The sequence below is a fragment of the Teleopsis dalmanni genome, chromosome 1 (genome assembly GCF_002237135.1).
Source record: "Teleopsis dalmanni isolate 2A chromosome 1, ASM223713v2, whole genome shotgun sequence".
NCBI lineage: Eukaryota > Metazoa > Arthropoda > Insecta > Diptera > Diopsidae > Teleopsis > Teleopsis dalmanni.
In genome coordinates this window covers 194,032,979-194,058,737 of record NC_051846.1, presented here as the reverse complement: position 1 = coordinate 194,058,737, position 25,759 = coordinate 194,032,979, and the positions used below count along the sequence as shown (strand labels likewise).

Sequence of the window (25,759 nt, the reverse complement as noted above, 5' to 3'; positions counted from 1 at the left end):
ACTTGTCTTCTTTGGCGTAATAGACCATGGGGGACCTTTCACTCATTTGAAATTTGTGATTGGAACATTTTTATGCAATTAGGATCTTGACCTCAAGCTCTACTTTCAGTTCTGCAGCACAAGAGAACTCTGCTCACCATTCACTGTCATACAGTGATATTACAGCACCTCACTGGTAGAACAGCAACGGTTTTCAGAATAAAGTTTCTTATTGTAAATGTAAATTATGAATTCGCTAATTTTATCAAATTCATTGCCAACACACTCTAAATCTCTTCTTTAATTGAGTCTTAACTTGAGTTAATTGAGCTGACCAAATTAATTACTTACTTACACATCCGCATGTGTTCAATATAAAATAGATCAAATAGAATATTGTATATATACATTAACCTCTATGTACTTATACAGAAGAGTTTCTCGCTCTTTTTTAACTTCAGCAGCAGTAAAAATTGAATTTTAATTAAAACTTGAAGCAATTTAAAAAACATTTCTTATAACAGAAATATTATCCAAACAATTTCTTCAAAATAAAGAATGCCGAAAAGAAGGAAACCAATTATTATGGACATTTGATTGCCAAATTTGCATTTTATTTATGCTTCGTAACGTTTTATTGACTGTTTTTCTTTACAGATACTTTTGGCTCTCTGAACTGAAGCATTAATGAAATATAGTGTACCAGGCAACGAAAAAAATCACATAAATATTTGGTACTAAAATTTTTGTTCATAAACGACAGGCAAATGAACTTTTATAATGAAAAATGCAAATTTAAAGTAAATTAAATTTTTTCTCCGATAACAATTTATAAAATACATTGTGCAATAGCTACATTTTTTTTCATCGTTTTACACAAATATATTGCTTCATATAGTATATGATTTTTCATTTTATTTCGCTTTTATTGAAATTTGTATGCAAGTCGTAACTTCCCAACGAATTATTTGAGGCCTTCTCTACTTTATTTTCAAAAAAGTGGCAATAGAAAAAATTATTTGTATTTTTTTATTAGTCATAACTTATTACAGTTCTTAATAAATAATAAATTATCTCTTCATTGAATTTAACAGAGAGCAGTTTGGCCTAATTTCCTAACAATAAGCAAAAACCGTACAAAATGGAATATTCGAGGACTCAATAACAGGATTTGTTCTCCTTATTGTTACTGCCAGAATTTTTTATCGAGTTTTTCTACTCTGGGCAGTAAATTCCAGCCAACAAATTGAAAATGGATTCTGGGTTAGATACACAGTTTTACCCAATCTGAACGATTTATTCGAACACCAGCTGTTTTTGCTCTCTTATGTTTCATATTGGCTACAATCTTGGGTTTTTTATTGATTCGGCGTTATGCATAAATTATGCTGCAAATATTTTACATTTAAAGGATTGAAAAAATTCCATGAAAGCAAAAAATATTACAATTTGTTTTGTGTTATTTGAAAAGTATTTAGGTTGATAGATTGTTTTCTTTAATGGTATTTGAGGATATCGTTGCTAGAATGCTGGCGGAGTAAAAACCGGCTGATAGGAGCAAATAGCAGCCAGGATAATACTTCTATTTATCTCATTTTTAAAGATATGTGCTTTTTATTAAATTATTGATTAAATATTATTCAAAACATATTAAATTAATAATAACAACAGAATAAAATTTATAAGGTTAACCCTCTTTAATACATTAGCTGAAAATATAATATTATTTAAGTATAGCGATTTTACTGTATTTCAAATATTTTGAATACAATTATATACAAATATAGATACCTTTGATTACACAGCATTTGTAATGAATCTATTAATTACAAAATACAATGATAACATTTTATTGAAAATTTTTACAATTAAAAAAAATATTTTTATTTCGAATTTCATTAGTTTCTGCTAAATAATTACAATATAATGTATTTAATATGACAACCAATCCTCCTGATAATAATTACAATAAATTATAATTCTGAAACCTGTGTGTAATTCATGAGGGAAAAAGTTGTAAATGTTGAGATATCGCTGATGAAACATAAATATTAGTTTAAAAATAAAATATAAAAGAATAATAAAGGGTGTGTCCCTTTGGAATGTTTTAAAATAGAAGCAATATATTAAATTTTTGAATCTGTTTGAAGTTTGAAAAACTTATACATATCTACAAAGTCCTGTTAATTATTTACTTTTAATACCTTAAAGTATGAACAAATTTAAAGTCTAAAAAAGACACAACGCACAGCAGTAGAACCATAGACAGGAGGAGCTGTGCAATGGCATTCATTTGTATGCACCCCAAGTGGCACGTAATGCTCTTGTATGTGGTTACTAGTCGGCTCCCAGTTGGCTGCTCCGGTATATTTGTTAACTTGAAAATGCAATATGTTGCATTGAAGCAACACAAAGAAAAACCATTTGTATTGACGTAAAAAATGCCGGTAATTTCACACACAATTGGCTAAAGCAAAATATGTTGCAGTTACAGTGAATTGCATTGATTGGAGTGGTTGCCACCAGTTTCAATATCATAATTAATATGAAACCTATTGTTGTAAATGTTTTTGAAATATCACTTTCGCCTTATCTATTAAATATTAAATGTTTTAAACTTTTCTTTAAATTTTTAATGCAGAAACAAATTTGTTCGAAATATATTTGATTTTAATATATTTTATTTAAATATAATTTAAAAAAATACAGAATATTTTAAATATTGTTCCTAAAAGAAATCTGTAAGCAATGAAAAGTGGTGAAATAGACTTCAAAGGGTTAATTTCTAAAAAAGATTTTAAAAATGTTTTAAAAAAGATTTAAAAAAGGTTACAATAAGCTAATAAAATAAGTTAAAATTTAGTTGTTGTAGATCGAGTGTAACCCTTTTTTCTCGTCTTTGCTATTGCTACGGAGTAGCATGACGATGAAATAGAGGGTTGCTATATTTAATTCGAAATTTTACTGAAAAACAGGTTTTGATACTTTACCATAAAAAGAATCTACAAATAAGTTTTTCCTTATAACTAAATTGCTAAAATTAACTTACATTAAATGCTGCATAGTAGATTAGTTACTAGATAATAGATAGCAATAATTTTCGCAAACCTACAATCAATCAATATACTAGGTATTATTATTATTCCCTGTAAAAATCTTACATTCCACTTCGACACTTCGATTTTATACATTATTCCAAATTTTTATTACAAATAAGTTTACTTTTTATTTCAAATATTTTATTCCAATTTAACAATTTTAACAATATTACATTAACAATATAAATAATTTTATATAGTTTACAATTATTTTTCTTTTTGAAAATCATTGATAATAATTTGTAAATATATTATTATACTTATATTTCTTTTCTTCTCAAGTTTGCGCATCTTAAATTTTTATTTATTTTTCTTTAATTATGTTAATGATCCAATGACGAGGAAAAAAATCATGCAGTAAAGCTCAAATCGCATTATAACCTTCTTAATACGCGAAACAAAATATGTGGCTTACAACATATTAATTAATAAAATAACGAGGGTTTAAACCGAAATAATTTTTATTTTAATAAATCCTTACAAATTATGAAAATGTATATTTCATGTTAATTTTTTCAAATATCAAACTTTTTATTAATTCATTATTCAAAAATATTTCATTATTACATTTCATCCATTTCGCCTCAGTTTCTTATGGCATTCTTATATAAATCAATATGATGAGCAACATATTTGGAACATTTTTCAAAAGTTTACCTTGAGACGAGTTATAAAAGATTTCCTTAATTAGAGTGAAAATGAAGTGTAAATCCCAAACGTACTTAGCGTAAGCGCACACCATTTCAATCCATAATGGCGTCTATATCCGCTTTCCACGCCATTTTTGTACGCGTGCACAAATGTATATTTTCCGCAACGCAAACTGGAATGCACAAAAGAAGAAAAAACTCTTAAAAGAGAAAATTGTTGCAAAAAGAAACAAACAAAAATGTAAATAAAATAAATAAATATACAAAAAAATATAAATATAAAAGAAATAATTTTATATAATTGTTCCGTGAAAGAAATGGCATTCATTAAACTATTTTCATTGTTTCACTTTTGTTTTCTATGTTTTTTTTAGTTTGGATTTGCTTTCCTTGTTGTTGTTGTTATCCGTTTCACTGTTACTTTACATACTCGTACTGTGCATGTGTTAAAAGTGCACAAAGCAGTGCTACCAATTTAATGGTAGGGACAAAGGAAAGTGCGGAAGCTGTGCTGTGCTGCAGCATGGCAAAGTGTATAAAACGTATAAAACGGTTTCTTCCATTTTGTTTTGGTGCTTTTTACAACACTGCTACAGCACTGGTACAACACTGCTTTCTGCTTGTACACAGCGAATGCTGTGGTGTTCCCATTTTGTTGGACGTATACGTATTTGCTTAAACTGCTCGAAATGGGGTAACCATTTTATTCCATTGTTGCAGTTTTTTGTACAATTTAAAGCTTAGCTTTGCTTGCATTGCTGCTGTGCAAATGTGAAAAGCAACAGTGCGAATTAATACTGACATCCTCAAGGGTATTTCGGAAAAACAATGCACTGAGTATAAGTATAAGATTACATATATACGACGGGTGTACAACAAAGATATGGAAGATAAATACATAAGCAGAGAAGGTACACAAATGCAGGATATTGTGGTTAATATGAAAATAAAATAAACTTTAAATGCAGGATATTACAAGTTAACGAAGCGACTTATTTAATTACGTTGTACAATACGGCGTAGAAACAAATGCACAAGTATGAGAGGAACGCGTTTGGTTTCAATTCGCATCCTTAGAGTATTCTTTAGTGCTTTAATGCTTATTAAAAAATGGAATTGAAATATGAGTACAATTTTAATAATATTGAGAATTTCACTAATTCCATGGAATGACAATGAAATTACTATATTCCTTTTCATTGATGTGCTCGTTGAAAAAGCACTTGTTATCATTCTTGATAAATGAAATAAAATATTCTTGTAAGTTTTTATAAATGTTGGCAATAAATCTGAAAGTATAATGGACGCAGAGATTAATTAAAAGAATTCAGGAATTTAATCTTTAAGATTTGTATTTTTATTAGTAGAAATGGTAAGCTTTGTATTTGTTGATATAAACTAACTTTTTTGCAAATTTAGTATTACATTAAATCGACACAATTTCATATCGGTCTTCATCCTCTATCTCATTAGAAACCAACAGTGAATGTTATCATCTTTTTGCAATATTAAATATCAAATATCAGTTATATTGGTAATTAATATGCTTATTAATACTTGGTCTTATCATTGTAAGTCAATATTTATATAATGGAACAAAGCTGCTAGGTGCATAAAACCACAGAATAAAATGATGGACATAATTGTTACTTCATAAAAGGGATTAGATGTATGTATTCATGTCATTATAAGAATAATAGAAACTGTTGCTTAGGATAAGTATGATTAGTTAGTTAGTCAGTCGTAGCTGATGATATATTGCATACAAATAATTCAACTAAAGAAATACTCATAACCATAACATGCAATCTTTGTCTTAAGGTGCTTCTTACAACTCTTGGAATCGGCGTTTCAGTATGCACACATCAACTCTTAAGTTTAATATTGGCATTTATTCTTATTCCCAAGTATAACATTCTAAAGTATTAAACGTTAAGTTAAAAGAGCTTCCATTTTATTATTATTTTGATTAAAAATACTTAATGTAAATCAAAGTGAATTTTTAAAATTTGTACTTTTAAATAAACTTTGTTTACTGATATAACTCAATGCGCTCTTATATATCTAACGCATATCAGACTAATGTTTCTTTAAGTTTAAATCTAAATTTTTCTTAAAAAAAGTACGAATTGTTGTCGTTGTATATCCTTAAGCATAAAATCCTACTTCAGCACTGTGTAGTACGTGTTGTGTGACATACAACGTGCTTAATGCAGTTTACAGCATTTTGCGACACTGTTCAATACAAAGTTAGTGCAATTACAATGCTTTGCTTTTAAGAAGCTGTTGGACTACATGATTTGCTTTTGTTAAATATTTTGGACAAGAATCGTCACTTAAGATACACAAGCACATAATTGAAATTTTCCAAAATCACAGAAATATCTATTGACCAAAATCGGATTAATATGAAGAAAACGACATGTAAAGCGATAAGTTACTAATTAAGTTTCAATGCACAAATGCACTATATGTGTAGATCAATTACTAATGATACATATATATTATTTGTATATGTGTATATCAATTAATATATATATATTATTATTGAGTAAATAAATTATTTAATTAAATTTTATTTTGCTTTTATTTACAGATGGCAGTCGTTTTGGCGAGAGCAGTAGCAGTCGTCTACTTCCAGACTCAAGTGTGCCATGTCCTACGGGAATGTTTCGCTGCAAAGATGGTAAATGCATCACTTCATTGTGGGTGTGCAACTATCAGAAAGATTGTGATGGTGGCGAAGACGAACAGCAGTCATGTCGTAAGTACAAATTTGTTCAAAATAAAGACTGTAAGCCAAATTGCAGTAAATAACCAATTTGTGTTTTCAGCACCGCCTGAATGCGAAGCCGGACAAATCAGTTGCGGCCAATATATCTTCAATAAAACATATTGTATACCACCACATTATCGCTGTGATATGACAGACGATTGCGAGGATAAATCCGATGAAGCGCAGTGCAGTAAGTTTTTCTTGCTTTATTTCATTATTTTTTCTTTCATTTTTCTTAGCATTATTATTTATACTCCTTCTGATTTGCTTTTCAAGTACAATTTTTTTTACGTCAATTTGTTATTTTTATAAATATTGCAATATTGCATGCCAAATAATATAAAATTAGTTTTTTTTGTATATTTTTATTAATATATATATATTAATGTGTCCTGCAAAATTTAGCAATGGTTTTTCTTTTTGACAATATTTATTTCCTTTTTGATATTGGTTAAACATTTGATATGAAAATAAACATGCAAGAGAAATTGAGCAAATAATTTATTGAAATGAGGAATCGAGTAGTCCTGTCGATACAACGAAATATGGTACTATAGAAAACTATGGTATAAAATATGCCAAAGGGAAATATCGCTCCTTTTAAGTAAACTTTAAAGAAAAAAAATAACAAAAGAGACTAGTGAACAGAAAGACATGGTAGTAAATTTTGTTGAGTTATGCAAAAATATCTTTCAACTACGAGGACTTTTATCTTGCCTGTTATATACTATATTTACAATATGCCTTCATCTCTAGCAGTAAGGAAAATTGATTGCAAATTTATGACTCGTTAGTATGCATAAATTTGATATTTAATTTGACAAAAAAGAATTTAAAAGTGATTATAACAAATAATCAAATATTACGAATATTTCAAAATATCTTATGGTTGCCACACTGCAACCGATATAAGAGACTGCTACATAGACTTCTTTAAGTTTCTTATTTAAGACTTTAATAATATTTCTCTTATATATTATATATCTTATTTATATGCTAAAATTGAAACACTTGATTATGTCCACATTTTTCAGTATTTTCCTCCAAATGTTAGTAAAAATGTTGCTCTAATGTCACATATCTGTCTACAACAGCAATTATCACACCCACTTCACTAGAGACGAGTACTAAATGTATAACCAAAATTGAAAGCAATATCAACAAGCAATAAAGTAAACTTCACGTTTCATAGCCCCACAAATTTCATAGTTGGCATTGCAATTTGACTACAATGTCAATGAAATGTCAACGCTCTATTCCACAGTGTTTCGAGCACGTCACGTAGACAAAATAAATTCTCTGGAAATGTAATTAGACAGACACTTTGCGACTATTAAAACCGCTACAGAATTCGTTTAAAGCTAAACTTATTAAACTTGTACTCTAGTTTATCCCTTTACTCACTAATATTGACTTTTTTAACTTTAGCAATTTATTAAAAACAAACTAAAGTAACAATAATATTTTCCTTCTAAAATTCAACACTTAGCATAAGAGGGAAGGCTAAGAAATTTAATTCAGCGATTTAATCTCACATTCTTAAAATGGCATACATACCGGTCTGATTCTATCGTTGTTCTGGTGGCTCAAGTAGGATAAAAATATGTGAGAATTTTGTGGCAAACGTTGTAGTTTTAAAAAGTCTTGAAATTGAGCCAAGGAAACCAAAAATAATAATAGATTCTGTCAAAACAAAAAGAATATATAAAGTTTAGAAATTAGTGGAAGGAAAAAAAAAAGATAAAAGTGATTATGAATATTATAGTATTCTAAATACTCATAGTTCACTACTTGAAATTAATTGCCACACATCTTGTAGTTTTGAAAATCTCTTCTTAAAGAATATGTGTAATTTAGGCTCACAAATGCTTTCTATTAAAAAGTTACTAACAGCGAATTTATACAGTGAATTTATACAATCTGAAACATATCATTAAATATATAAACAAATATCATAGTACTACCTAATTTTTCTAAAAATTCAATATTAACTGTTTCATTTATTTTATAATATATGCAACCCATAGAACATGTTATGTTCTCCCGGCTATATGCTACAGATAAACCTATGGATTCCCAGCGATACCAGATGAACCTAAACATTATGTAGCTTTGTAGTAGTTAACAATATGAGTATGTTAAAATGTGTTTCGAACAAATGATTTAAATGAATGGTTTATGTCTGATGCATCGACCAACTTCTTTACTGCAAAACCAGGTCAATATTGCTAGATTGATTCCAGTTATTTCAGTTCACTAGTGTATAAAAATCAACGCACGGAAGGTATTGTTGAAACTGAGACATAGAGATCACAATAACACATTTTTTGTGTGATTCCTCAAAGTAATAGAGAAAATAATTCTACTAAGAGCAGAAATGGCTCTTAAAGGGTATACTTTTTGTACAGTTTAACGAGCTTCACATCAGTTAGAAACAATAGATTGCATTTAATTTACCTATTGGGATTTATTGGTACGAATGTGGCATTATAATCGTTAATTACGAGACGTGGCAGCGTATTTGTTGAACTCCCGCTGCAACTAATCAACGAACTATGTCATATTTATATAAAATGTCATATTCATTGTCGTTTTTTCCACATCTTATTATAAAATGTTTAGTTTTATTTTTTATCGAACTCTTGTAATATTTTAATTCTAGAATCACACACTTTACTCAGTATTTCCTTATTAACTACTACTCGTGTGGTAGAGATGGTATATTAAAATATTATTATTAATGGTTTCATTTCTATTATTTAATTTATAATGAAATGTACATGTACTCCTAATAAAATGCAACACATAGTGAATTTCTAAAAATTCACTTGAATAAAAAAATGTACTATCTTCTGGAACTGTTTATTATGCAGCAATAAATTTTATAAAAATTTGTTCGTATGATAAGTATCAGCAATAAAACCTCACAATTTGTATGCAGCTCTAAGCAACAGCGGAGTCAAAAGAGAAAAAGATAAATATCTTCAAGATATTTTACATTGTTACCAAGTAAAAATAAAATTTTTTTTAAAACAGAATATATTTTATGGTAAAATAAGTGCATATGAACTTATAACCAACACATTTTGTTCAAAATTTTAAACCACAAACGGTACTAGTAGTAATAACAAGGTACTCTACTTCTTAAACAAAAAGTGGAAGCATTTTTTGGTAGTAACAAGACATAACGAGAGCTTGGTTAAAACTTTGATGAAAAAAGTATACTTGTTGAATGTAAGCTGAAAATAGTATTTAGTAGTATTATTTCACTAACCATAAAAAAAAATATGTTAGGATTCTAATTGAATTTTAAGTTTCAGTACTAAATCATGACTAAAGAAAGAGTTACGATGCATATACCGTACAGCATACTGGAAGGGAACTTGAAATGTTCCTTAAACTTTTAATATGAAATATAGTAGTATGTAGAGTAACTGAAATAAGAGGTATTTTTTAATAACAAAATATGACTAATAGTATCTGTAAGAATAAATAATTTGAAATAAATGCTCATAAGTCATATATAACAGAAACTGAGGCGTATATTTAGATTAAATATGTATTACGAATTATAGATATATATACCACACATATGAAGAACATAGTGGAGTCCGACAATCTTTAATTGTGTTGTATATTTGCTTAAAGAAATAAAATGAATAAATATAATTGTATAAAACAGACATATATATAATATATAAACCATATGATCAAGCAATAACTACTTGCATGAGAAAATACCTAACCTATACTCTATGCTGAACTCAACAGCGAAATACAATCTTTTGCTATTTAAATTATAATTAGCCAAACGTTACCAGTTGCGTTCTGTAAGCTATTGATCTCCAGGAGAACATAAAGAAACCAATGTGCAGTACAAAATAATATGAACTTTAATACGACAACTATGTTAAAAGTTAGTTTATTATATTTTTTGTACAGTTTTATGGGTCCAAACATTGACTTTCCGTGATACTGCGTCTATTGCTACATTCCATAAATAGTCTCTACTCCTCGGTTTCTAATATACTTATATACACTTTATGTTTGTTTGAGACGCAATGACAATTTATAACTCCATTTATAGTTTGTAGATCCCATCTGGTTAAATTTAGTAGTTATTTGCTTTTTCTCCGAAGTACTTTTGGACAAATGGCATAGTACAGCAAGATCCTCCCCAATTGGACCATTTGTGGTTGGTAGCAGTAATAAATTCTAGTTAAGTTAGGCATTTTAAGTGTTTTATGGAGAGACCCGAAATTTACTTCGGCCTATACCATGGATTTGATGCAGTTCTCTTAATCAACTAGTCCACCATTCTATTGTAATCAAGATTCAGTTTTTTTTGTTTTTTGTGGTGAGGAGGTGAAATGTTTTATGCACCGTCAGACCGACTGTTGTCGAAATGGTGTGCCCGACTCCCTTACATTAATATGTAGTATACGGACTAAAACACCCCATCTTCGGTTAGATTTTTCCCCCTTGGAATCGCTTTCGCATTACTTTGAGGAGGGTCTCTTTTATGTTGGCATTTCAAGCTATGCGCTAGTGATTTTCGATCTGCGTCCAGACCTCTACTTTTTCAGTAGTAGACGTCTGGACGCAGAATTTGCAAATCCATAAATTCTATTAAAGGTATTATTTATTTATATATTCTATATACAAAAATATTAATTATTAAAAATTTTAGATGAAAATGTAAAACTAATTAATGTTCATTACTTTTTTTTATATTTTTTGTTTTAAAATGATTTATTATTGAAAATATTCTATGCTTTTTTAATAGATTTTCCATATCTTATGATTAAATTTTATATGTAGATTTAAAATTTTCATTAATAAAATTTATCTATAATAAAATTAAAATAAAAAAGCAATTATAAACTTAAACTACTATTGCTTCAAGCTACATTTGGTTTCATGTTTGCCAACAATTAATTGAAATTTTTATTTTGCTTTGTATGGTAGAAATGTGCATAAAAAGTTTTTAAACTTAAATTTTTTGGTTTATTCAAAGGGAATAACAATTAGAAAGTTAAAATTTAAATTTAATTTAAATTTTTTTCTGCAATAAACTGTTGAAAATTGTTTTATGAAATAGATAAAATAAATTATACAACATCGTTTGTTCAAAACTTAATAGTATTCATATGAAGTAAAAAACGAATAAATTAAATTTTATGTAATGGAAATATAAATTAATTCATCGCATATTTTAAATAAATATTTTTTAATAAAATAATATTAAAAAAAATTAAAACATATAAAACTAAACCTTTTTGTTTCTTTTTATGAACAGCTTTGGGAGACAATACATCTGTTGACAGAAATAGTAAATTTTTTTAAAAGATAGAATAAAACATTCTAATGAGTTAGCTTTTATTATTCAATAATTATATATAGAAGCTAAAATACTTAAAAATACTTAATACTTAATTTCAATTACAAATTTTACGCCATCTACATTAAGTTTGACTCGCGTTCTGACTTTCAATGAAACTGCTTCATTTGGAACAATTTTAATAATTTAATGAAACTAATATCTGAAAGATATCTTCTGTAAAATAAATTAGCCAAACTTCTTATGAATGAAAGTTTATTGAAAATAATTGAAAAGGAGTGAGGAAAGTAAAGGAATAAGGCACAAACGTTGGTGACAAAATTTAATTTTCCATATGAATGCTTCGAAACGCTGCATTTAACGGACGAAACGCAGCACACCATTCAAATCCCTGCAGAAGTGCATATAATCAATGCTCTTTATGTTCTTCCGGTAATGGTGATTACATTCTGCAATGGAAAATAAAGTCCTGTAGAAATGAAAAGCTTTATACATACCTTACTTGGAGAACGGAAAATTCACAAGAAAATAATTCAAAAGTTGCTAGGAAATGCGTTGTGTGTCTTTTAAGTGACGATAACAGGACTCTGGCTTTTCAATTTAATTTAATTGTATTTTCCTCTCAACTTTAATGTTTGTAATGCTGCGAAAACTTATTGATTAAATTTTTTTAATTTAATTTTATTAAAAACGAATTCACTATTGAATAAAATATCTAACGAATGGAAATAGTTTCTACATTGTAAATTATTTTAATATTAGTTAATGAGATAAATGTTTGCTAGTTCGGTGATGTAGACGATAAGTTTATTATGAAATTACTTAATTAGGAAGTATACATATAAATGATCTGTAAAGAACAGAGGTAAACTTGAAACTTATTTGTCTCGACATACAATATAAAGTAATTAGACACATACTATTTTCAAGTATGCATGATAGTATATAAGTACTACATGCTCTCGCATAATCACCAACATATGCAATCAAAACTGACCCAATTGCATAACGAATCCTCGAAAGTCAGTCTCAAAATAAATATAAGTAAAACTAAGTCTATGTACATAAAATCCAATAATATAGCCTGCTACACAATTGTCAGCAAAGATATGAATGATGTGGAGAGCTTTACTTACTGGGGAAGTATTCTCTCCATAGACGGAGGCGCAAAACAGAACATAAGCAATCGAATACAAAAAGCGTGAGAAGTTTTCGCAAGGCTATGAGATATATGGCGTGACCATACCTTGTGTAAACCTTATGATGATATCCCGCACGCAGCGCTAATATGGAATCCCCAGGGAACCCGGCGTAGAGGCAGTTCAAGGACAACATGGGGAAGATTAGTATTAATGAGTGAAACTGGCAAATCGTTTAAAGAAGTTCGATTTCGCAAAATAGAGATAATTGAAAATCATTTGTTGTATCCTTAAGCTGGTAATGGAGTATGGTATATAATAAATTATATAAGTAATATTAAATTATACTACTTAGTAATACTCAACTAATTTTGAATGAAAATAATGTTCAAATAATATAGCTTAAATGGTAACTACCACAGATTGTTTGATAGGTAGTTTTCCAATCTAGTGGATATTTAGTTGTAAGAACCAATAATGATGACTAAAAATATTATTTTTCGTTGCTTGGATGATTCTATTATGTTAAAAACATCTTCAACATCTTATATATAAGAAATGCTTTTAGTTGTTTTAAAAATAGAAAATATTTTGAACAATAATATCCACTACAAGAAGTCAAATAATCTTTATCTCGAAACACCAAAACCGCACTTATGAGAACTTAAGCTCTTAAAGCACCTCATAATACCAGCGCTTAAAGGTATTTAAATGTTCACAAGTGGAAAACTTGAAAAGTTCTGGCACGAAATTTAACTGGCGAGAATAAAGTTAGGTCAGACGGAAATGAAATTATTTGGAGCAAATAGTTGCAAACAAAATGGTGGAAATTTACGTAGCATGAAAGTTGATTATTTAGCACAAAGTCTGTTTATTGAAATGTAAATGTGCACAAATTCAATATACAGCAATATTTAGAAATTTTTCATTTAAAGAAGATTTAAATTAAAGAAAATGAGATGGAATTGAGAGAAAATATTTATATTTGTTAAATTTTAATTCGAATTCATATGATTAATTAAACTATGAATTAATCTTATACCAAGGGTCTTAGTAGTCCAGTCCCTTATTCATAGTTAACTTTAAAATTAATTTTAATAAATAAATTATGAATTAAATCAATTCAAAATATTGTACGAATTTAAATTAAAACAAAACACACTTAATTGGAAAAATTGAAATAACTATTTTTTATTCGATGTACACATTCTTATATAGTATCAACGGTAAAGAACAATTTTACGAATAGCGAACTTAATATATACTTTTAACACTGTAATCATTTTGTGTTTGACCTCATATAACAACGGTTTCAAATACGTTTTTAATAAATTATCTATAAGTCATTATCTAATATCGATAAGTCACACGATCCAGGACATCATAGAATAGTTTTGTTTATGGTAAGAACTTTACCGAAGCTTTAGAGATACATATTGGTCACCCTAAATGCAAAACTATTTGAAGCTTAAACATAGGCCGAAAACACCATACAGACACTCTTGCATTAACAACTACATTAATGCAACTGCTACCTATGCAGAGGCTACTATTACTACACATCTGATTGCATTTATTAATTTTAACATAAACAATGATTAAAAAATATGTATTCAATATAAATTTCTAGTAATAGATTCAAATATTTATAATATTTACAGCTTCGAATTATTTTTATTTTTTTATTAAAGAGTAGACGTGAAAATTGCCCAACAGCCGGTAGTGTGGCCAAAAGAGTCCTATTGTACCAGTTTCACTATTGATTAAACAAAGCCCCTTAAAGCTTTGTGAACAGCTCCGAATAGACTAGGATTTAATTCGATGGTGGAGATCGTATGCTCCAGAAGTAGTCTTCCAAAAAGACATTCATCCTCCTCTGGATATAAAAACAAAAGTAATCCATTAATAAAAAACTTCTTTTTTACATTATAACAACTTAATAATTTTTTAAACAGAACATAATTATAAGATTTCTTTGCAATACAATTAGCTAAACAATATCTGAGTGGAAATTCTTTTACAATATATGAGCGTCAACTGTAATCACAATTGTTGGTCGGTGCAATTTTGTTAATGATGCATATATATCATACTTTAAAACGCGATATAAAAAGTATCTTTAAAAATAAATTTTCATTAATAAATTTCATATAGAGTTCAGCATTTTCTTTATCTCATAACCAGTACTACACTTGATATCTCTAGTCACTTATTCTTATAGCCTCTGACAGTTCACTTCATCAATAATGGCTCCTAGTGTTTTTTCTTTCTTTGCATATTACAAAATTCTTACTTTTAAAACAAAACAAAAAAATTTCCAAAAATGATGATTGCCTGCAATATACACCTCTGTAAATGGTAACGTTTCCTCATATATATTCATTTTCCAAGTGCTTTCTGCAGTTGAAAACTTCCTTTACTCTTGTGTTTCCGTTTCTCTTGTTTTGAAAGCCACTGACGCTTTGTGTATTTCACAGTGACATGTTGAATAAAGTCAATTCTGTTACGCCTTCCCTCAACCGAAATGGTGGTTTATGTTTGATGAAGTTTATTTGCAAATCAATGGATCTGCCATCAACAATCAAAGGCAGATTTTGCGACTGCTGACTGTGTTCAAGTCACTGCCGCTCGCAGCAAAATTTTTCAACGAAATGCCAATTCACACAAAATTCTTCAAAATAAATTGGAATTTCCTTTCAGCTGAAGTAAGGATATTAAAGCTGAAATTGGTGCTTTTGAATGGAAGCTGCTTCAGCAACGTAATTGACTTCATTTTTGCCATTGTGTTTGGAATGCCTTAGTTGTTTTTCTTGATTAATGAAACCGATTTGAACTTTTGGAAAATTACTATATTTAATATTTAAAATAATTTTGAGTGAAATTATGCAGATACTGCAGAACAATAAATTATTGATTCTCAATACTTTTTCAACACTCGGCAATCCAGATCAGTGACTTTAGTTTAAATACAAATATTTAATGCTGTCAACTTTAGATAAGATTACATATTTCGTTTGAATAAAATTTTTATGGATTTATATCTAGTAGGATTTTATTTAAAAAACATACAAGCATTATATGTGAAACTTACACCGAATACAAGTAAGGAGTATAAGCCAACATAATGAAAAAACTGACAAAACTCAACATAAGGCTTCTTGTTTGCATGTGCTACTAATTTTAGATTATATTAGACTGATACTCTTTTGCATCACAGCACATTTGACCACTGTTGTAACACCGTCTGTCTGGTTGAGCTGAAGACCTATATTAAAGATAGAAGTCCTAAACATCTAGCGCACGAATAGTTCCATTTTGGAAGACACCGATTAAGCCATTCAAATAAAAAGAACTTAATATTAATATTTCAGATATATTTTTCTTCTAGCCTATGATGAACACAATTTAATTTTTGACATAAAATATGAGAACATTTTCAATAAAAGTATTTCATTGAAGTTAATTTCAGGATCTATAACTTCCAATCATTTGTGGCTTTGAAGTATATAATTCTATAAAAATGTTTTTCCTGTTCGCTTAACTTTAGAACTGAAAGACTAGTATGAACAACAAAAACAGTCGTATGTTTTAATGTTATACAACCATAACTATATAATATGTTATATTATGTATTCTAAAATCTAAAAAAATATGTTATATTATGTATTATAAATATAATACTATGTATTATATTTTTATTGTAGTATAATTGTTCTTGTGTTTTCATACTAGTCTTCCAGTTCTAAGGTTTATCGAACAAAAAGGGAATTTTTGTAGAAATAAAGAAGATTTCGTTGAAAATGTAATGCTTAACCTACTGTATCCTTAACTCATAAAAGCCTGATGGGTCCAACAATAAAAATCTTAAGCTTATTCAGTGTTTTCATATTTTCTACCTTAACTGATTCCCATTTGCATACAACTTGTTCATTTCCGAAGTTATGTACGCATTCAATGTGGCTTCCGATTACCTTAAAATACTTCCTATTGCACTTTTCGTATCATTTAAATAGAACTGCAAACACTTCGAAATACATATTTCTTCAAATAGTCTCAAGAGATATGCAAACATTTCTGAGTAACTTAAAATATAAATTTTTTTTTATACGCACTGCTAGGACTAGTTTTGGGTCAAGTCATACAAGTATCTGCAGTTCGTACTATAAAGTTTCTAAATAAAATTTATATGCACTCATATTTTTTTCCTATTTTCATTTTTTTATAACTACTATGAATACTAATGCATTGCTTGTGGTTGCTTGCATGTCATATCACAACAAAGTCGCCTATGAAGCAACTTACGGTAACATAAAAAAATAAAACTTTGCTGACGTTAAACGTTGAAAATGTATATAAACACTTAACTGGAATGTTTTAATTAAATTCTTCTATAAGCAAAATACTTATACTCCACTTGTTTTTATTACCTTATTAAAATTAGTTGTTTAACTAGCGTGTCACATCACTGTGATACTATACGATACTGGTGTTAAATGAATTATATTCCCAACACGTAATTAAAGCGCGGAAAGACATCACTTAAAAATAATAACTAATATTAATTTAAATATCTGAATCGAATTATTAATTTGATGACAAATAATTAATTTAGTTTTCATTCAAATAAATTTAATTAAACATAATTGTATTTTTATTTATCCAAAAAAAAATGTTATTAGTATATTACCTCCGAACAGAACTGAAAACAATGTTGATTAATTTAAATTAAATTTTTCTAACTAAATTTAATTTGTGCCATTTTTACGTAAATATATTTCATAAAATGTAATTAAATTTTTATTTATATATTTATATATAGATTTCATTTAGATGAATAAGTTTGCTGCCATTTTTAAATTGGAAAAGATAGTCATATATTCATAATTCTTAATTATTCTTTTTATATCGTGTATTAATTTATTATCAAGCTAATAATTGATTTATGTAACTTAAACAAAGAAGATAATAATTTGTAATTATATAGAATATTAATAAAAAGTGCTTATATACTGCAATTGAATTCAATTTTAAAAAGTGTCACTATATGACATTTATTACTTTTTATCATTACATTATTTTTAAATGTATGGTTAATTCTGGCAAATGGAGTAGTTGTTGTAGTATTTCTTATATATTTCTTTTTTTCAGCAGTTCATTTCTATATAATCAAATTCATTGATCTTTTGGTGTGTGACAAGATTCATAGTCTCGATAAAAATAATTTTTTTCTATAATTCTGATATTTAGACAGAAATTTTTTGACATGATTGGCCCAAAAAATTGCAGTATCAACTGAGTTTGTTGTATAGATTACCTCCAAATTGGAATAACGACTTTGGAGACAAAGTCGGTGAAGAGCTATAGGCTGAGATTTGCAACACATATTAGTTTTTTTTTCTTAGAATCTGACTTTACATCGCATGTTAATACACTAAGCCAATGTTTTCTTAATATGCAAAATTTAATTTTCGAGTTTTGTAAATTTTTTTGTTTATTCTAAAAATATTAATATACTTACTGTTGTATTGTGAGATCCAACCATAGTTATATATGAATTTACTTAACTATTATAAATAATTAGTTATTTCAAATTTAATTACTATTATTTGTAGTAAATACTTTTGTATAATTAATTTTATAATTAATATTCAAAACATTACTATAAACATAACAGATTATCGGGTTGCAGTGTAGGTTTATCTAATAATATATCTTATAAGATAAAGTTTCACTTGTTTATTCTGTAGAAATTAGACGTTATACTTTTAAAGGTTTCGAAAATACATAAACTGTCAAATCAAAAAACAAAAATATTTCTCGACTGACATACCCTACAGTGCAACGTCTGCTACTCAATTTGTCTATGTCAATTACTAATACTATCTTTGAAAAAACTATATTGTGGTTGCAGTCAAAATGTATGTATTTATTATTATTAATTAATTATAATGTTTATGTTAATAAAACTTATTTAATATTATCAATTAAAAAATCTGTTCCAGATATCAATTTTTTTTGACTTTCGCTCACAAAGTAATTTTCAAGATTTTGTATTTTAAGTTGCGAAGTCAACTGATTAGATTCTAATAGCAAATGGAAGCATTAATTATTAACAAATCTGTTTATTATTTAATAAACAAATCTATTCGATTAAGAAATTCTTCAATTGTAATAAAAACATACTCACAAATTAATACATGATGGATTTACAAATTATATTCAGCAAATATCACAAAATTTAAATACCTTTAGCAAGACAAAAATAACTTTAATGTTTGGATAATCTTGATTTAAAATATTTTAAGATACTTATTATTTTATGACTAAACGATTTTACTAAAATGTTTTTGCAGGCTAATTGGTCAAATTTTTATTGTTTAAAAAAAAAAATAGTATTAAGAAAAAGAAACCACAATTTATATTACGGAATCTTTGATCATGAGTTACCAGATGATGACTTCAAACTAAAGTTGAAATATCGATGAAATAAATATTGTTGTAAAATAGATTACAATAGAACAGATCGTTATAGCAATAGAAATTTTCCAATTTCAATCCAATTAGCCTGCAAAAACACTTTATTTCAAAATACTTAAATAATTCAAAATTCTAGAATGTTAAAACTTTTGTGAGTTAAAAATATTTTCCATCTCATCTAGAAGTGTACTTTATATGAAATTATTTATCATAAATAATTCATTTCCTATATCATTAACAAACAAACGAACCATATTATCAAAAGTATTCCCATATGAATAATTTGAAAAGGAATAGGATACATTTTACTACTCAGTGCCATAAATCTATATGAACCCAAAAAAGAATAAATAAGAGGACATGACTAGCACACACTTCTCATAAATTTAAAGACTTTATGGTGATGACTTAAATGTCCTTGCAGCTGACATATACGAGTTTGAAATTTTAACTTTATGCTATTAGAAATATTTATAAGGAACTCGAACATTTACTGCTTATATTTACCTTTTCATACAAACTTAAAAAAAAAATTTTTATATAATTTATTTTCAGCTATAATATATTCAACAACATTTATTTTCGCAGTTCTACTATTCGACAATGCTACTATAAACGATTAGCGTCTTAATTTCTCATTAAGGATATTCAATGTAAGACTTTAAGTGAGTACGACAACTTAATGTACTTGAGTACTATTAGAGAGGTCCAAAAACGTACACTTCTTTGCCTCTCCCTTAAACAAAATAAACGCTCTCCTCGCATGAAATGGAACCTACCGCTGTGAAATGATGCTGTGAAGTTTTAAGGTAATGTAAGAAAAAATCAAGTGAATCAGAATAAAAATGAATGGAATATGTTAAGTAGTAGAAAACATAACAATGGTAGTAAAAAATAAATTTTAATTTACAAAAATTTGTTTTTTATTTCATCAAATTTGTTTAAATATAACCTAAAAATTTTGAAATAAAATTAAATTGCATTCTCCACTAGACAGAATTGTAGTATCTAATACAAAATTAAAGTATATATAAATTTGATTATATTTGCCTATATTTGCTAGTCTATACCACATCTTACGAGTATTCTTATGTGTATAAAAGCAACAAGATATAAATATAGATATCAGTATACCTGTATATCTGTAAGTATTCAATAGGTTTGCGAAACCACTAATTGAAACCATACTATAGAGCTGCAGAAGATGCTAGTATCCACGTATAACAAAAAGGATATAAATTAAAGCAGAACTACGACTTTATATTGAGAACTAAAAGGACGATAAGCGATCAGAATTCTATGTTTAAAAGGAATTATGTATTAAAGCAATATTTTCTATATATACGTATTTATTCGAAAGATTAAATGTGTAAAAATATAAGTATAGAATCAGTGTTGGAGGTAGGAGATATGACGGCTGTCAGATCCAAGTAAAAAAGTTGTTTTTCATTATTTCTTTGTTTTTTTAATCACACCAAATATTTACTGAAGTAATGTTAAAAGAAAGTACTTTTCTGAATAAAAGTTGACCTTAATACCTTATGGGTCTACCTAAATTAAATTTTAAAACATATGTAATTATTGAAATTAAACTGTATTGACTTTTAGGTACTTTACTTAAATATTTTAATCTTATATCTCATAATCATCATCTTAACCATGTATAATCATCTTATTGATCTGATTCAGCGCCATGTGACTTCGCAGTAACGGTTTTAGGTCAAAAAATCGTTCTAAACGAGTTGCTGTTAATATTGAAATTGATTTCAGTAATTGCCAATTTTCCCAGGATTGAAAAATATGCCAGTTTGATTATATTATATCGAGAAAAAAATACTTTGATGACTATAAGGCAGATTTAAAAAAATTAAAGTTAAAAAGTTTAATCTTATTCTTTGATCATAGTGTTATATATTTTTTTCTACCTAAAAAACAAGCAACAATTTCATTTACAATTCACTATAAATTAAAAACCCTAAAAAATTACAGATTTTGTAGAATTTCATCCGACAGACAAAAAACGAAAATGTTCTTAAGCGGCTATAATTCCATAGAGATTAAAATGCAGTGAATAAAACAATGAATGAAACCACAGATTTAAGGAAAAAAGTGAGTATTCGTATCTTTGGAATAATGCCAGAAGCAAGAACAATAGCAAAATCACATAAAAGCTATAAGGAACAATAGAAAATTAAAACAATTACAAAATTGTTGCATAAAACAATGAACTAAGAATACAAACTGAATGATTAGTAATTCTATTGGCAAAGTTGGCCATTTCCTTGTTATCACCTTGCGCTTTTCTCTAAAATTTTCATTTTTATACAAAAAAAAATTAGAAATTTTTTAAAAAGTACAAAATTTTCTTTTTTACAGATTTAATTCAGGTCCTTCAATTTTAGCAGCCTGATGTGGCATGGATTTAGTTACTCATACGCAGTGTGTTCCTCATACTTCGCATGCATATTTATATGATTTTATAAATTTTTAAACTAATTTTTCAATTTTTCATATACATATCATTTAAATATATATATGATATAAGTTTTTTTCTGCAATAACTGATGTAATTAAAAAGTTATTTAAATATGATTTGTTTAAAATTTTATTGAAAAATATGACTGTTTGTAATATCAAAAAATAAAAAACGCATTAGCGAACGGATCCTTGTGCAATTAATTTCCTGTTTAGTAGCAATGAATTCAAATTATCCTGTTTGTACCATTTAACTCCTAATACGTCCAGTAAAGTATCAGATGTATTATACATATCATCTAATAGAAAAAAATAAATTATAAATCTTATTGAAAAAAATAAATTAATATAATGTTCTTAAAATATGTATACTTTAGAAAAAACCATGAATATAATTTAAAATTTGTAACATTACTATGTATATGAAAACTGCTATATATATATGAAAAGAATGCCTAAGTAACTTTAATTTTCGTCATGCATGAGTATGATTTAAAAATACTTTAATATAATATGAACTCTTAATGGAAGCAAACCCATAATGGAAGAGCAATTTACAGGAAAATTGTAAAAATTGTAAATACAAAAATACCCAATTTAAATTGGTTTTGTGACGACCTCAGAAAACATTACCGATTGAGTGTACCCAAACACAATATTGTGTTCTGCAAAAAGTAGAAAGAAGTACAATTTTTAACTGAAGCAAATTTTTGAATATCAATTTTATTCAAGATTGCTTATGAAAATAAAATTTAATTGGGTTCTACCTACTTTCTATAAATAAATATTTACATCGATAAATATTCTTTTTTACAAATTTGTAGTTCATGTGGAAAAATCATTTTGCCATATTGACCGAATAAGTGAATTATAATTTTTTTGAAGAAGCAAAATAAATTAAGTTATTGCATTTGAATTCAAAAAAGAAACTAAATATTAAAATCAATTTCAAGTACTTAATTGAGTTTAAATTCCTTTTGGTTGAACGAAAATTTGTTGCTTAATAAATTTAATTTATTTTATTTTTCACAAATAATTGAATTTTACGAAACTCTTTTTAATATTAATAAAAATTAAACTGATATTAAAATTTGATTTAATAATTTAAGTAATATTCCAATTTCAAGAAAGTAAAAACTTTTTTTTCTCAACAATAGATTTTATCCTTTACTAATAGAGATCATTAGATATATTATAAATTATTTTTACTTAAGTAATCCAGTCTCTATACGACAAAAATAAATTATTCTAAATATACTTTATAATGTGTTTGAAAAAAATTTATTTTCTATATAATGCACAATACTTGTTATTTACAAGTGTTAATGATTAACACTTGTAAATAACTATTAAAACACCAATCTCATTATGTAGTATGTAACTGAACTGCACAACTATTCATTTCAATAAGAAAATATATCAAAGATTTTTATTTAGAAATCGTGTATTTGGAAAGTTGAACAATCACACAAAGCTATCTGAACAACCACACAAACCTATCTGAACAATCACAATGCTTGCAGCAGTTCTATTGCAATTTGCTAAAGATATTTGAAGAAGAATTTGCTTTAAAAGTATCTGAAATGCTCTGACAAAAATGTTGATAAACTTATCTTCAATTTAAATTATATAAAAAATCACACTAACCACATTTCAAACTAAAACTACAAACCGAAAGAAGTAATGTAATATAGTATAGTATAAAGTAATTGAAGTTGCAGACATACCATTTTTGTCGCAGAGCAGTTATTGTACGTGCTGCAAATATTTAAAGACGTGAGTATCTGAAACGCACATTTAAAGCTGAAAGCGAAAGCAACGACCCATTTACAAATGCAAGTAGGATTATTTATACTATAACTTTTTGCAGTGACAATTTTTCTACATCTCTTATTTACTTTTGTGCTACATAAAAATGCAACGACTTAACAGTATCTGAAGTTGATCAGTGAAAATATTTATCCGAAAGGAGCTGTTTAAATGTCACTTAATAAGTTGAAACGTTGAAAATATTGCATTTTATTTTTAAATCAAATATGTATTTGTAAAAACTACTTCATTTAAAAAAAAATTTTGTTTACTAGCTTCTACATATATATAGAATATATATATATGGAATATAATACCTGAAAATCAGACTATATATGGAATATAATACCTGAAATTCAGACTCGCAATGATACTAATCGAGTGTTATTACTTTTTTTACTCTAATTGTCTATAAAGAGGTTTTTGGAACAGTAGTGAACTACAACAACAAAAATGCATTTTATATTATTTTAATTAATTGAATTTTTGGATGACGGTCTTAGAAATGATTCTTGTATTTAATTATTCGTAAATAATTTTTTGAAACAGCAAGTACCAGGAATCGAACTCGTACTCGTACAAATTTGAAGCTCAGAGTCAGCGCTCCTTAACCAATTGATCCAAAGTCGTACTTAACTTTTATGTTCGCACATTTTTCTGGAGTTTTGTTACTTTGCTATGAAAGCTTTATTAACAAATTCACTTGATGTGTTTATAGTAGAACGAAATCATAAACCAGCCGTGGAATAGTTGATTAATTAATTAATTATATTTTTTTTTAATTGTTAAATTTCTAATCGCTTAAAAATTATATTAAATACAAAGTTGTAAATTGATTGCTGTATGTCAAAATCGTGTACATAAAATTATAATTTATATCTTGCCTGTATGAAACGTATTTCTATTGTTTTAATATAGTATTAAAATGCATATATTCTATTTAAACCAGATATTTTAATTATATTTTTAATTAATTTCTACGTAATAAAAGAATTTTTTTTATACTAAAGTATAATAAAACTCGAGAAGTAAATTTTTAAAAGTATATAAAAAGCTTGATTGACTACTTGCAGTCTTATTTATTGTTAATCATGAATAGTGAATTATTTATACTGATATAACGAGGTATAAAAAATATATTTGTATTATAATTTTTAGTAAATTTAAGCACATTTGTATTCATATTTCTTTGTTATCTGGCTCTAATTAAGTTTATTCAATAGGTTTATTGTTATTTTGGCTGAATCAACTTTTATGTGCCCGCATGCATGTTTTCGATCATTTTGATTTATTGGTCTCTGGCCAGTGTCTTTTTTTGGGTCATCATTTTAACTGAAGTGCAATAAATAAAATTTTGACAACAATTGCATATAATTTTTTTTTCTTTTGGAAAATTGACATTGTCCGATATGAATAACGTAAATCGTTGCAACGGAAAAAGGAAATTTGTAGATAAAACAGGAAATGGTTGTTGTAGTTCAACTACGATATTTAATATTATTTTTCCGTACATCAAAGTGTAAAAGTACAAATTCATTTTACATATTTTTCAGTGTTAAAAAAAATATGTGATATTATAGGATTATTACTTTTTGTTTTTTTGAAGCTTAAAATTGAATATATAATATATAATCGCTCGAATTTGTGAGTTTTTAATATTAAATAAAGTCAAGGAAAAGATAGATTAAGCCTGATTATGTAGAGAGATTGTATAGTTTATTTTATATAAATACATTATTTTAAATCATTTGTTATTTATTTAATTTAAAGTAAAATAGTTGACTACACTGTGCTTATATTGTATAATTAAATTAGTTAGTAATAATTTTTATTTAATTTTTAAGATAAGTTGTTAAAAGATAAATCTAAACTTCCGGCAAACGGCGAAAATGCCAAAGCTGTAAGCTTTATATATATATATAATATAATTGTTATACATTTTTATGTAATACAACATATATAAAATGAAGTAAAATAAAGCTAAAGTACTACTACTTGTAGTACTACTACTACTT

At 27.0% G+C, this 25,759-nt stretch overlaps 1 protein-coding gene across 1 annotated transcript; it reads left to right on the top strand.

Moving 5' to 3' along the window:
• Positions 1-5,270: 5,270 nt before the first annotated feature.
• On the top strand, positions 5,271-20,337 carry LOC119666976 (low-density lipoprotein receptor-like). The gene is made up of 4 exons (XM_038076254.1): positions 5,271-5,298; positions 6,324-6,491; positions 6,562-6,693; positions 20,016-20,337. The coding sequence occupies exons 1-4, from the start codon at positions 5,271-5,273 to the stop codon at positions 20,081-20,083; spliced, it is 396 nt and encodes a 131-aa protein (XP_037932182.1). The 3' UTR covers positions 20,084-20,337.
• The last annotated feature ends 5,422 nt before the right edge of the window (positions 20,338-25,759 follow it).

What these genes read in the sequence shown, in the direction of transcription:
- LOC119666976 (XM_038076254.1), top strand. Translation starts at nt 5,271, where the DNA reads ATGCTTATTAATACTTGGTCTTATCATT. An exon ending in TAATACTTGGTCTTATCATT is followed by an intron (nt 5,299 to 6,323) that starts GTAAGTCAATAT and finishes TTTTATTTACAG; the next exon opens with ATGGCAGTCGTTTTGGCGAG. An exon ending in ATCCGATGAAGCGCAGTGCA is followed by an intron (nt 6,694 to 20,015) that starts GTAAGTTTTTCT and finishes ATTTATTTTCAG; the next exon opens with CTATAATATATTCAACAACA.